The sequence below is a fragment of the Equus asinus genome, chromosome 11, assembly GCF_041296235.1.
Source record: "Equus asinus isolate D_3611 breed Donkey chromosome 11, EquAss-T2T_v2, whole genome shotgun sequence".
NCBI lineage: Eukaryota > Metazoa > Chordata > Mammalia > Perissodactyla > Equidae > Equus > Equus asinus.
Window position 1 is genome coordinate 52,687,354 of NC_091800.1, and position 12,669 is coordinate 52,700,022.

Here is a 12,669-nt window from a genome sequence, read left to right on the forward strand (position 1 = left end):
GGTCTGCCATAATATCTTTTCCTTTTTTCCTATACTTGCTTTGTATCGTTTTAGGATTTTTTTCTAAATAGTAATTCTTGAAAAGCTATCAAATCTCACTTTGCTGTGTCAGCAAGGAACATTGATATTAAACAACAACAAACTAAACTGTAGACCCATGTAAACATTTCAGCATAAGACCTTACTATATTGAACCTTTAACAGTTTTTTTAGCAGTTGGACCTATAGGAATGAATTAATGGTTCAGAGTTTATTCTGAAAATCTTACTTAAAAATTTGATTTAGAAGCACATTCATAAAAATTACTTTTTAGGGCATAGATGCATTTGTTGTTAGAAGCAGCTTCTTAATTATGGGTTTTCTGTAGATATCATTATCATATCATTTGTTTCCTTTATTGCAAGGATGAGCAAACATTTTCTCTAAAGGGTCAGATAGCAAATATTTTTAACTCTACAGGCCTTACAGTCTCTGTTACAACTATTCAGCTTGGCCTTCCAGCATGAAAACAGCCATGGACAATACAAAAATAAAACTTTACTTATGAAAACAGGCAGTTGGCCAGATTTGCCCTGAAGGCTGTGGTTTGCTGACTCCCTACTCTATCTGAATCTGAAAATTATGGGAAACCAATAAACAAAACAATACAATCATCTTTCTACTCTCCCTCTCCTCCTTCTCATTATTTAACCTCTTTATTATTTTTAAGCTTTTTTTACAATTAGCAAAATGAGGCACAAAGACCTTAAGTAACTTACCAGTCATACAGCTAATAATGGCAGAGCCAGGATGTGGGCTCAGGCAGTCAGATGGAGAACCCACGATTTTGACATTCATTATTGTACCATATTGTTTTTACAACCAGTTGTTATAAGTAAGGGTGAATGTCTGTTATGAATATCATATGCTTATAAATACAGCGTGAATTTTGTTAACATAGTGTGATTTAACAATATAGAAATGCAAAAAATAGAAAGTAAAAACCCTCCGGTAATCTTTTGTCCCAGAGATAATCTCTAAGTTTTTGTATACCCTTTCAGACTTTTTGATGCATATGTAAATATTTTAAAAACATAAGTGAGAATCATATTAATATATACTGACCTATAACTACTCTGTAATAATGGACAGATTTCTAAGTCAGAATATATAAATCTACTTTATTCTTTTTAAAATGCTTTATAGTATTGCATTACGATATGCCATCATGTGTTAACCAAATCCCCATTGATGGAATTTAGAATTTTTCCAGTTTTGTGTTTGAGTCCTTTTTAATGTATTCTTTTCACATGTAGACTATTGACTTTTTTTTAATAGTATGAAGTATTCAGAACAGAAGAGGAGGAAAAAATAAAATCTCAGGGACAAGATGTTACATCATCAGTATATTTCATGAAGCAAACAATCAGCAATGCCTGTGGAACAATTGGACTGATCCATGCTATTGCCAACAATAAAGACAAGATGCACTTTGGTAAATAATTTTTCATGCCTGCTAGTTTCCTTCCCTAAGGTATAAGTTAACTTATTGAGCAGTAGGTAGTGCTCTAGTTCTTTCTTTCAACGTATTATATAAAGCATTTTCCTCCCTTCTCTTTTTTATAATGGGAATGTATATACTGTTAGAAGAAATAGTAATCCTTTACCTTCTTTTATATTTTTGATAAACAGAGATTTAACAAGCAAATGAGTCACTTAAGCCATATCATTTATCCCAATATTCTCATATTTCTAACCTCCCAGTGAAAGGATTTTATCTGAAAAGTAGTTAGCATACGTCTAGTGTTTTCGTATGTCAGTCTCTTTGAGATATCAAGTTTTTTCAATTTTATCTTCTTTAATGTTCTCAGAATCTGGATCAACCTTGAAAAAATTCCTGGAGGAGTCTGTGTCCATGAGCCCTGAAGAACGAGCCAGATACCTGGAGAACTATGACGTCGGTACCTTCTTTCTGTCTTGATCTCACACGTGGGCAAAGTTTTGTGAAGTTGTAGATTATATTTGGAGGTTTGTCTTGAAACTGTAGTGTTGAGCGATTATGAATTTGATCATACCATTAAAAAAGACCTTTTGTATTTTTCAGGTAACATTATCTGAAATATCCATAAATGTTGATAAATTGCCACTTTTTTTCTATGTCCAGAATTGAATGAGAGAAAAAAAAGCAGACTGATTTACAAATTTATAAGGTGTCTTTTGATTTCTTACCATTCCCTTTCTATAATAAATATATGCCTGGCAACAATCCTGTGTGTCTTTCACTGGGAATTTGGAACAAGGCTAAAAGCCAATGGCAAAAACAAGGGTTTAAACATAGATATTAGACTGTACTCTAGCTATTTTATCAATGTAATAATATTTTTGCATGTGGGAAGACACAGCTCACATAATCTAGTTTTAAATGATTGTATTATCTCACAGAATTGTTTTAGAATGGTATTTAAATTTTTTAGTTTTTTAAATAAATTCTTCTCTTGGAGGCTTTTTACCTTTTAGTAACACTGTTAAGAAGATTGTGAGTTCTTTGCAATTAGAACAATATGGTGTGCAAATTATTTGGCTAGAACAATGCCTTATGCAGAGTTTGTGCCCAATAAATTCATTAATTTGATTATGTTGTGTTAACATTCTAATATACTTTAAATTATTTTTTCTTTTTAAAACCTTCAGATTTCATAAGACATCTTTATTTTACATAAAAACAAAATAAACAACATAAAAGTCACCAGTAATCCCACCAATGAGAGGTAGCCACCATTAACATTTTTTATAGGAGTATAATGTATCTACACAATTTTTTAAAACAAAAATTTGATCATACTGTAATACTGTTTTATAACTTCCTTTTTTCACTTAACACAAACATATTACATGCCAGTAAGTATATATTTGACATTATCATTTAATGGCTGCATAGCTTTCCATTGTATAGTATTTTGTTTAACCAATAACTTCTTGTCAGAAATTCAATATTTTTCCCCTCTTTAAAAAAAACTATAAGGTATATCATTATAGCTAAATCTTTGCAAACATCCTTAACTGTGTACAATTATGTACAGGTATACGTAAATATATAAACTCCTAGAATAGAAATTGCTGGATCAAACAGTTTGCATGTTTTTAAGGCTCTGATACTTACTGCCAAATTGCCATTCATAGAGGTTGTACTTTCACCCGTAATTTACTACTTTGCCCATTTCTCTTCATCTTTGCTAATGGTAGGTATTGTAAGAGCATTTTTTTTTTAATTCAGGAAACTAAAATCTCTAGCTTCTGATAAGTGCATGCTTTTTGCTCCACATTTCTAAACTGCTGACTGAAGCTGCATGATTAAGCATAAATACAGCCAGAGCTGCTGAGGAGCATGTAACCTGGAGAAACAGATGAGATAAGCTGCTTCAGTCTCTATCTGTGAGATGCTTACTTTATTCTAGTCTCAGGTGAATAAAGTGTTAAATGTTAGTTCTAACAATTAAACAAGTTAAATGGCTCCCACTTACACCTGGAAATTACAAATAATGAGAAATTCAGTTTCCTGAGTCTTCAGAGATTTGTGGGTTGGAAAGTACAGCAATTCATTGGTTACTCAGAAATCACTGTTAAACATTTAGTATTATACTGTTCCTAAGTTTCCTCCAATTTGTTGTTTCTTAACAAGGCTTTAGATGTTAAAATTTAGCATTGTCGTTTTCATTTAAAAAGTTGGATATAGTTGTTTTTTCCTATTAATACCTTCTATTCTTATTACAGGCTATTCGAGTTACTCACGAGACCAGTGCCCATGAAGGTCAGACTGAGGTATTTCACATTTTTCAAAACTTTTCTTGCCATTTGTAAATTTAACCATAGTGTTATCATATGACATGTAGTTTTAAAAACTTACTTGGGCTTTTCTTTTCCTTCGAGGGAATTTGCTTATGTAAAAGTGGTCATGAAGTAGCACAGGAACATGTTTTGACAAACCGTTAACCTGCACTTTGATGTTGGCCGTCTCAGTTTCTCTAATCGTTTAGACAGATTGCGGATTGTGTGTGGTTTGCTTTTGCTAGCAGGTGATCTGCGTCTTCCCTATCAGATTCCTTTGATTTGCAAGTATTTTGAGAAAAATACCTGCCCTATAATACAGGTAGATAGCCTGGAGGATGTTCAAGAGTCTTTATCACGTCCAGCTTCCAAAAGCTGCGTCATTCTCTTTGCTCAGTAATTCTGTTCTGGGGCACCGTGGTGATGTTTACCATCTTTACTCTCTTAGCTAGTTCTTCGGCTAGGTCGCTTCTCCTGTTCTCTTGACTTTTTTTTTCATTCTATTGGTTTCCCTCTTTCCCTCCTTCCATTTCTTCTTTTCTTTCCCTTCAAACCTCATTCTCCCAGTCTTGTGGGAAGTTTATCGGAAGGTATTTCAGTCAAAATAAGTCGAATTTGGGGCCTGCCCCGTAGCCGAGTGGTTAAGTTCGTGCACTCTGCTTCAGTGGCCCAGGGTTTCGCCAGTTCCGATCCTGGACACGGACATGGCACCACTTGTCAGGTCACACTGAGGCGGCGTCCCACATGCCACAACTAGAAGGACCCACAACTAAAAATATACAACTATGTACCAGGGGGCTTTGGGGAGAAAAAGGAAAAATTAAAAAAATCTTTAAAAAAAAAAAGGTAGAATTTAATTAAAATCATTCACTGTATTTATAACACATTTAAATGTCAAACACCAAAGAATTAGAGATTTTCTTCTTTCTTATCTCATGTGTGACTTGAAACCGTATTTTTAATGTACGAAGATAATGTTGCCTTCATGCTTTAAAAATACCTGATTTAAAAACACTGATCTTAAATATTCCCACTATCTTCAAAAAAAAATTTTTTAAGGACAAAACAATTTGATGCTATGATATAACTGCAGTTTTTCATAGATTAAACTCGACAACTGTGAATGTTTATAATAAAACCATTCTTTCTCTCTCTCTCTCTCAGATTGGAAATTAATGAAATGCTCTGTTTTATGTATTGCTATATATGATCCTGAGCATATTCTTGATCTTCACTATGGTTTGCTTTTTTGTTTATAAATTTATAGTGTTAAAATTAGCAGTGATGATGATCAGCATGAGATTATTGTAAAATATGAAAATAATTATTTATAATAAAGCAATAAAATGCTTTAGTACATGTTTACTTTAAGAAAACTGTCTTTGCGATACCTCTTCTTGCCTCTTTTTCGGCACTTTATCCAAATTATGACTTAATATCTCTTTTTAGATGATGTTCACATCTCTTTTTCCCCAGACCTAAACTCTTGTTTTTTCTAATCTTAGATGCCTGTTAGACATCACCTGAATGACTACTGATATTTTGGAAGAAGCGGTCCTTGTTTGAGTTTATCTTTTGTCTTAAACTTTTTCTTACCTGTTTTTCCCCTCTTTCTTATAATGCCACCATACGTTTTCCTCACCATCACTAATCTAATATAAATTTGTTTAACTTCTTGCCTGGAAGATCAGCTTCTTATGGAGATTCTCAGTCTTTAATCTTTATTCTAATTCTCATTCATTTTTACACGGTTCTGCTGGATTACCTGTCCTGAAATGGCACCTGAATCATTTGGCTGCTCACATTTTTCTAGGGGTTCCCTAAGTGAGTCTCATGGTGAGGTGGAGGCAGAAGTTAGGATTTTCTGGATAGCATTTTCAAACTATACTCCCACAAAAATTAATCTCTTCTCCTGCTTTTGCATCTCCCAGAGTTGAGAATCACTGCTAGAGTGAGCTGTATTTTTTATATATATTATAGCTCTAAAGTTTTTTTGGGGTGAAGAAAAGTGTCTGAGAACTGTTCGTCAAGCATATGCAATAAATTTCAGCCTCTTTAGCCTAGCTGTATTCAAGGTTTTCCTAACCCTTGTCTTTCTAACTTTTCACCAGTGTTTTCTCTTTAAATATCCCTCACTTTATTGTTGCTATGCTTTACCTCTTGCAATTCCCACTTTCTCTCTTTTTTTTTAAAGATTTTATTTTTTTCCTTTTTCTCCCCAAAGCCCCCCAGTACATAGTTGTATATTCTTCCTTGTGGGTCCTTCTAGTTGTGGCATGTGGGACGCTGCCTCAGCGTGGTTTGATGAGCAGTGCCATGTCCGCGCCCAGGATTTGAACCAACGAAACACTGGGCCACCTGCAGCGGAGCGTGCGAACTTAACCACTCAGCCATGGGGCCAGCCCCCCGACTTTCTAAAACTATTCCTTCCCTCAATCTCTGCTTTTCTTAGTTTTGCCCATCCTTCAAGATTTTGCTTAAATACCCGTAAGCTTTTGCATGAAGCAGCCCATCCCTTCTATGGACTCTTTTATGTGACTCCAACTATTTGCATTTTAGCTGTTTATTTTATATTCTTTTTCATTTAAGATGTATATTTTTTCAAATTTTAACAGCTCTGAAATTAGGATGTATCTTTCAGTCAATGTCATAATTTACTTGGTGGTATCCCCTTAGTGGTACATAAAATAGTACATCTTATAACCAGCGGTGCCTTAGATTTGATGAAATGTGGTGTCATATCTTCCCTACTGTGGCTCTTAGAGCTAAGACTGGTGTCTGATTCATTTGGGCATGCTCCAAAGTATATAACACTGTTCCTTGCACATAGGCACGATGCATATTTATTAATTCACCAGAATTAACTCAGAACTATCCTAAGTGGTGTAAGAAGTAGGAAAAAAAAGGCTAAACCCTCGTTTTCTGTAGTTCCCTGAGTAAACAAAACATAGCCATTAGCCACTGTTCTTCAGTAGGCACTGTTAACATTTTGGGGAGGGTTCAGTTCTTTGTTACATGTGGCTGTTTTGTACATTTCAGGGTGAAATATAGATTATTGTATTCAAGTCACTATATGTTAGCGACTCTCAGTCACTGAGAAAACAAAAATTCATGCCATACATTTCCAGTCCAATATCAACCAGCTTAAAACTTCACCAGGGACTGTTTTTGTGATCATCTCATTTCCAGTTCATCTACCATCTATGGGCTTAAGAGTCTTGACGTATTGTCTCCATTGCTCTCTATATTCTAGCACATTGGTGTTTGTCAGTTCCTACAAACCACCTAGATCTTTTCCATTTGTATTAGTCTGCTTGGGCTGCCATACCACAATACCACAGACTGAGTGACTTGAACAACAGAAATTAATTTTTTCACGGTTCTGGAGGCTATGAATATCAAAGTGCCATCAAGATTGATTGCTGGTAAGGCCTGTCTTCCTGATTTGTAGACAGGTGCCTTCTCGTTTTGTCCTCACGTGGCTTTTCCTCTGGGCATGTGGAGAGTGAGAGAAATCTCTGGTGTCTCTTCCTCTTCATATGAGAACACCAGTCTATCAGATTAGGGCCCTATCCTTATGACCACATTTTACCTTAAATACCTCCTTAAAATCCCTCTCTCTGAATACAGTCACATTTGGGTTTAGGGCTTCAAAATATGAATTTGAGGGGAACACAGTTCAGCCCATAACACCATCTTTGTGCTTTCTAACAAGCCAGTACTCTTCCAGATATACTCCCCTCTTTGCATATGTGGTCCCTTCTCATCCTTTAGGTCTCACCTTGAAAGTCGTTTTTCAGAGAGACTTTCTTTCATCACTGTTAAGTAGGTCCACCTCTGTGAATATTCTGTCATAAAATCCTGTTTATTTTCTTCCTGGCACTTTTTAATAATCTACAGCTTTGTTTTTTGTTTGTTTATTTATTCTGTTTGTTTACAAGACTGTGAGTCCCATGAGGGCATGGGCCTTTTTTGTCACATTCACCTTGAATCTCCAGGACAGTGCTTGGCACATATAGGCATTTATGAGAAATTACGTAGTACAAAAGTAAGGAGCACGGGATGTAGGTTGTATACTGTCTCCATTGTTTAGTAGCCTGGGCAAGATACTTTCCTCAGCATAAAATGAAGATAATAGCATCTACCTTATGGGATTGCTGTGAAGATTAGTGAGTTAATCATATAAAGTGCTTAGAATAGTGCCTGGCATTTTAATGGACCTTCAGTAAATATTAGGTGGTAAATTTTATTTTACTAGGCATTCAGAAAAATGAATATGAACGGCAGGGGATGAAGTTGAAATAATAGGGTGAAGCCAGATCAAGGGGAGGCTTGGATTTTGTAGACAACAAGGAGCCACCAAAGATGGTGTGTTTAGTGTTCAGCATATTGAGTTTAGGGTGAGTTTATGGGTCATCTGTGTAGAAGTTGGGTATGGAGTCTAAAGCTCTGGGGAGATATCTGCAGTCTTTTGTATTTGGGTAGTAGTTAGAACCTTGAGAATTCTCTAGAGGGAGAGAATAGTGGTGTACGCCAATAAATCCCTGGGGCACGTAGGTGTTAAAGGAGTGGGGAGAGGAAGAAGAGCCAGTAATAACAGTGCAGCAGTAATGGCAGTTGTCACTGACATCGCTGACACTCTCTGACAGAACCTTTTCATGGGAATGGAGTAGGCAGGAGCCTATTGCATGCAGAGATTTGTAGACTAGATGAGAAATTAGTAAGATGAGCCACCAAAATACAGTAGTCTTTTTAGAAGATTGGCTGTGCCATGCTGCCATAGAGTAATTGTTTATTTGTATGTTTTTTCCCATCCCACCATGCTTGTTCCGCAGACTTTGGCTAATCCAGAAATTTGGACAGTAGCCCCACCTCACTTATGCTTCATTAACCTATACCAAAATTTATTGCTTTCATTTGTCACTTAAGATGGGGAGGATAGAACAACAGCAGTGGGATATTAGGAAATTAAATTGTTTTTTAAATTATGAACAAATATCAGTGGTAGAATAATGGAAGCAAATATGCAAGTCAAATGTGAAGGCAAGAAAAAAAAAATCCAAAAGGGTATTTTATTTGCTTTCAGACTCCACTTTTATTTCAAATTGACACTTATCTAAAAAGTAATTTTTAAAGTTTGTGATTTATCCATGTTAATCCAGGAGCCAGCCTAGATATGAGTAGAAATCTGCTGATGATTTATTGTTTTTTTAACTTTTTACGGAATGATTAAATTTATTATACTGCTCAGGACTCTCCATTGCAAATTTATAGTAATAATGAAAAATAATAGAAACTGGCATGATTGTTTTATTTATATTTTTAAATAAATATACCGGTATGGAAAATACAGCAAATAATGCTTTTAGCGTTTATGTTGATTTACTTTGAATCTTTTTTGAGTTCATTTTTAAAATGATCAAGATCAAACAATTTTGTGGGAACTTTTTTCTTAACATTTTTTCAAGAAAATTTTCTTGTTTCGTTAAAACCTCTTCATAAATAGTTCTTCATGGCTGTATACTCTCATGTGAATGTACCATAATTTACTTGCCAGTTTCCTTAACTTTTGATGTTTAGATTGTTTTCAGTTTTTCAAGGTAAAAATCTAACTTCATTGAATATCTTTGTTTATCCATTTATTCATTCTAGGTTCTTTCTTTAAGAGAGTTTCTTATAGGTAGAATTACCTTGAGTCAAAGGGATGAACATTTCTAAGGTTCTTGTGACAGAATGTGAAAATGTCTTTCTTTCCTTTGGTCAATCAGGTAACCTGTGTGAGCACCTACTATGTCAGGTACTGTGCTAGGAGCTACATATACAAAGATGAATCATACAGAGTTTGTGTCTTCAAGGATCTTTTACTTCAGTGGAGAGAGCCTCAAAAATAGTCCTTGCCAGCATTGAATTCTATTTTTAAATTTTGGCTTTTTTGATACAGGGAAATAATATGTTTGACTGCTAATGATCATTCAAAGATCTTTTGTAAAAATTTATGAAATGAATTTAAATTGTGAAATTAATTTGTAATTACGCCGCATAACGACGATTTGGTCAGCGATGAACTGCATATCCAACAGTGGTCCCATAGGATTAGTACCACGTAGTCTAGGTGTGTGGTAGGCTGTACCACCTAGGTTTGTGTAAGTGCACTCTAATGGTCACACGACGACGAAATTGCCTAATGATGCATTGCTCAGGATGTATCACCGTTGTTAAGCAATGCATGCCTATATTTTACAATGAAATATGTAATCTATTTTGGTTTGTGTTGTCCTATAAGAAAAAGTTTGTTTGACTATTGGGTAAGCAATGGGTAAATTCTGATTTCAAGTATATATTCATATATCTTTATACAGAATTTAAACATAAACTATGCACATGTATATATATAGTTGGCTTTTTTGGCCCAATCCAGACTGTCAGTGGCGGGCGGAAAAAGTGTCAAGTTTCACTTTCATTAGATGTATAAGTGTAGTTTGCATGGCTTCCTTTTACTCTGAAGTATAGTTTTTAGTTGTTTTTATTTATTTATTTTTTTGAGGAAGATTAGCCCTGAGCTAATATCCCCCACCAATCCTCCTCTTTTAGCTGAGGAAGACTGACCCTGAGCTAACATCTGTGCCCAACTTCCTCTGTTTTATATGTGAGATGCCTGTCACAGCATGGCTTGATAAGTGGTATATAGGTCTGTGCCCACAATCTGAACCAGCGAACCTCAGGCCATTGAAGCAGAGCATGCAAACTTAACCACTACTCCACTGTGCTGGCCCCTAGTTTTTAGTTATTTTGATTGTGAGAATTACAAGGAGTTAAGATTACTCACATTTGTTTTCCTTCTTTAGAGATTTATTTTCTTCTTTCCTTGACTTTTAAAGAACTGAAGGTATTAGGAAGAAACTTCTTGCATAATGTACAACTTAAGTTCCTGATTATCTTGGAGCAATCAGATGGAAACAGTAAATGGGTCTGTGATGAAAATGTATCATGCATTTTAAGCTGTATAGTCCAGTTTTGTCAAGAAAGCTGAAATTACAACTTTCTGATCTTTCCTTTTTTTTCATTTACTTTCCATACTCCATTTTCTTTTTTCCATTCCAACAAGACTTAAGATAGATCTTTTTTGGGCATCTTCATTTTCTTTCATTCTTAAAATTGAGAAAAGTTCTGGAACTTCCATCCTAGCTCCTTATACTTTTGCCTTTCTCTTCTGTCTTTGTTTTTTATTTTATTTTTTTAATTTTATTTATTTTTTTTCCGAGGAAGATTAGCCCTGAGCTAACTACCGCCAGTCCTCCTCTTTTTGCTGAGGAATCCTGGCCCTGAGCTAACATCCATGCCCATCTTCCTTTACTTTATATGTGGGACACCTACCACAGCATGGCATGCCAAGCAGTGCCATGTCGGCACCTGGGATCTGAACCAGTGAACCCCGGGCCGCTGAGAAGAGGAACGTGCGCACTTAACCGCTGTGCCACCGGGCCGGCCCCTGTCTTTGTTTTTATTGTTGTCATTTCTTCCGCATATCAGTCCCCGAATAGAGGCATGTTTAGAGAGTATGAGTGGAGTTGAACAGGACAGCTGAGTTTGAAGGAGGGAGTGCAAATTAGGATTAGTCATAGTGGGGAAAATATTATTGAAATAGTTATTTTTGTCCCTCTATTTTCAAGCACTGACACTGTGTCTCTATGTATGTAGTCAGTTATTCTTTATCAAATATTCCAAAAAAAATAAATGATATATAAATTGATTAAATTAGTTGTGGAAAGGGTAAGAATTTGGTTGTTACTCCTGCCTGTTTACACTTTTTTTTTCCCCTTTTTTAGGTTAACAAGTGTTTTGTCCGAAAATGGATCAAAATAGATTTTTAAATTCTTTCTTTCTTCAGCTTTTTCTTCTTTTGGTTGTTTTTACCCCCACTATCAGTTTACTCTTCCAGGTCTGACTAGATGTAACTCTTCTGTCTAAAAATGTCTTCAGCAATAACGATAAAGTGGAGGTTGTGTTTGGGGATGGTGGGTTTTTCTGTTTGTTTTGTTTTAAACCACAGCTTTCCAAAACAGAGGGTTATGTTGGGATTTAAGATTTTTTTATTTGTAGTAAATGAGAATCTTATTTGTGGCTACTCTCAAATTGTAAAAAAAAAAAAAAAAAAAGAATTTCTTGGATTTAGTTTGGTCAGCTTAACAATGGTAAGCTTGAGTTTAATGTAACATGTAGAGATATAGGTCGTTATATTAATAGTGATTTCTGACATGGAGAATTGTAAATGGAAGTGAGAAAACATAATTATTAAACCAGTAGGAGAAAAAAACCTTTCAAGACTATCTTGAAATCTGTGGGCATCTTGATTTATTAGATGAGCAAAATGAAGAAATTCGCCGTTATCCAGATTTTCCGTAGAACATGTAGTGGTATTTTGTGTATTTTGATGTCTGGCCCACGCACGTTTCGCTTTGACTTCTTTGCCGACTGAACGTGGATGCCCTGTAGGAAAGTTTGCATCTTTTGCATGAATCTGGTTTTACATTCCTATTTTAAATTTGAACCTTAAATTTACTGTAATCCAATGTATTGTACTGCAGTTTACTTGAAAATCTACAGAAATCCATTGAGAATTAATTTATAATTTTCATTTTAAACTTTTAAAGTTTTACTTATGTGTTCATATTCCCATACATGTGCACACACATGTCCTTATACATGTATACACACACATTTATAATTTTACTTCTTTTCACAGTATTTGGCAGCCTAGAGAAATTCCTAATTCTTTTCCTTTCCACGTGCCGTTTTTTAGACCCAGTAGTATTTCTAAAGTCTGAAGGAACATGCCATATTTTGAAAATAACTTAAATTTAATTG

General features: G+C 35.1%; 1 protein-coding gene across 3 annotated transcripts in view; it reads left to right on the forward strand.

Annotated features, from left to right (window-relative positions):
* The window catches only part of UCHL3 (ubiquitin C-terminal hydrolase L3), a 53,186-nt gene that overhangs the window by 16,252 nt on the left and 24,265 nt on the right, over positions 1–12,669 (forward strand). For all 3 annotated transcript variants that reach the window (XM_070519962.1, XM_014859997.3, XM_070519963.1), the window contains 3 exons: positions 1,318–1,474; positions 1,851–1,936; positions 3,751–3,798. In XM_070519962.1, the coding sequence (XP_070376063.1) occupies positions 1,318–1,474; positions 1,851–1,936; positions 3,751–3,798 (291 nt within the window). The remainder of the gene's footprint in view (positions 1–1,317; positions 1,475–1,850; positions 1,937–3,750; positions 3,799–12,669) is intronic.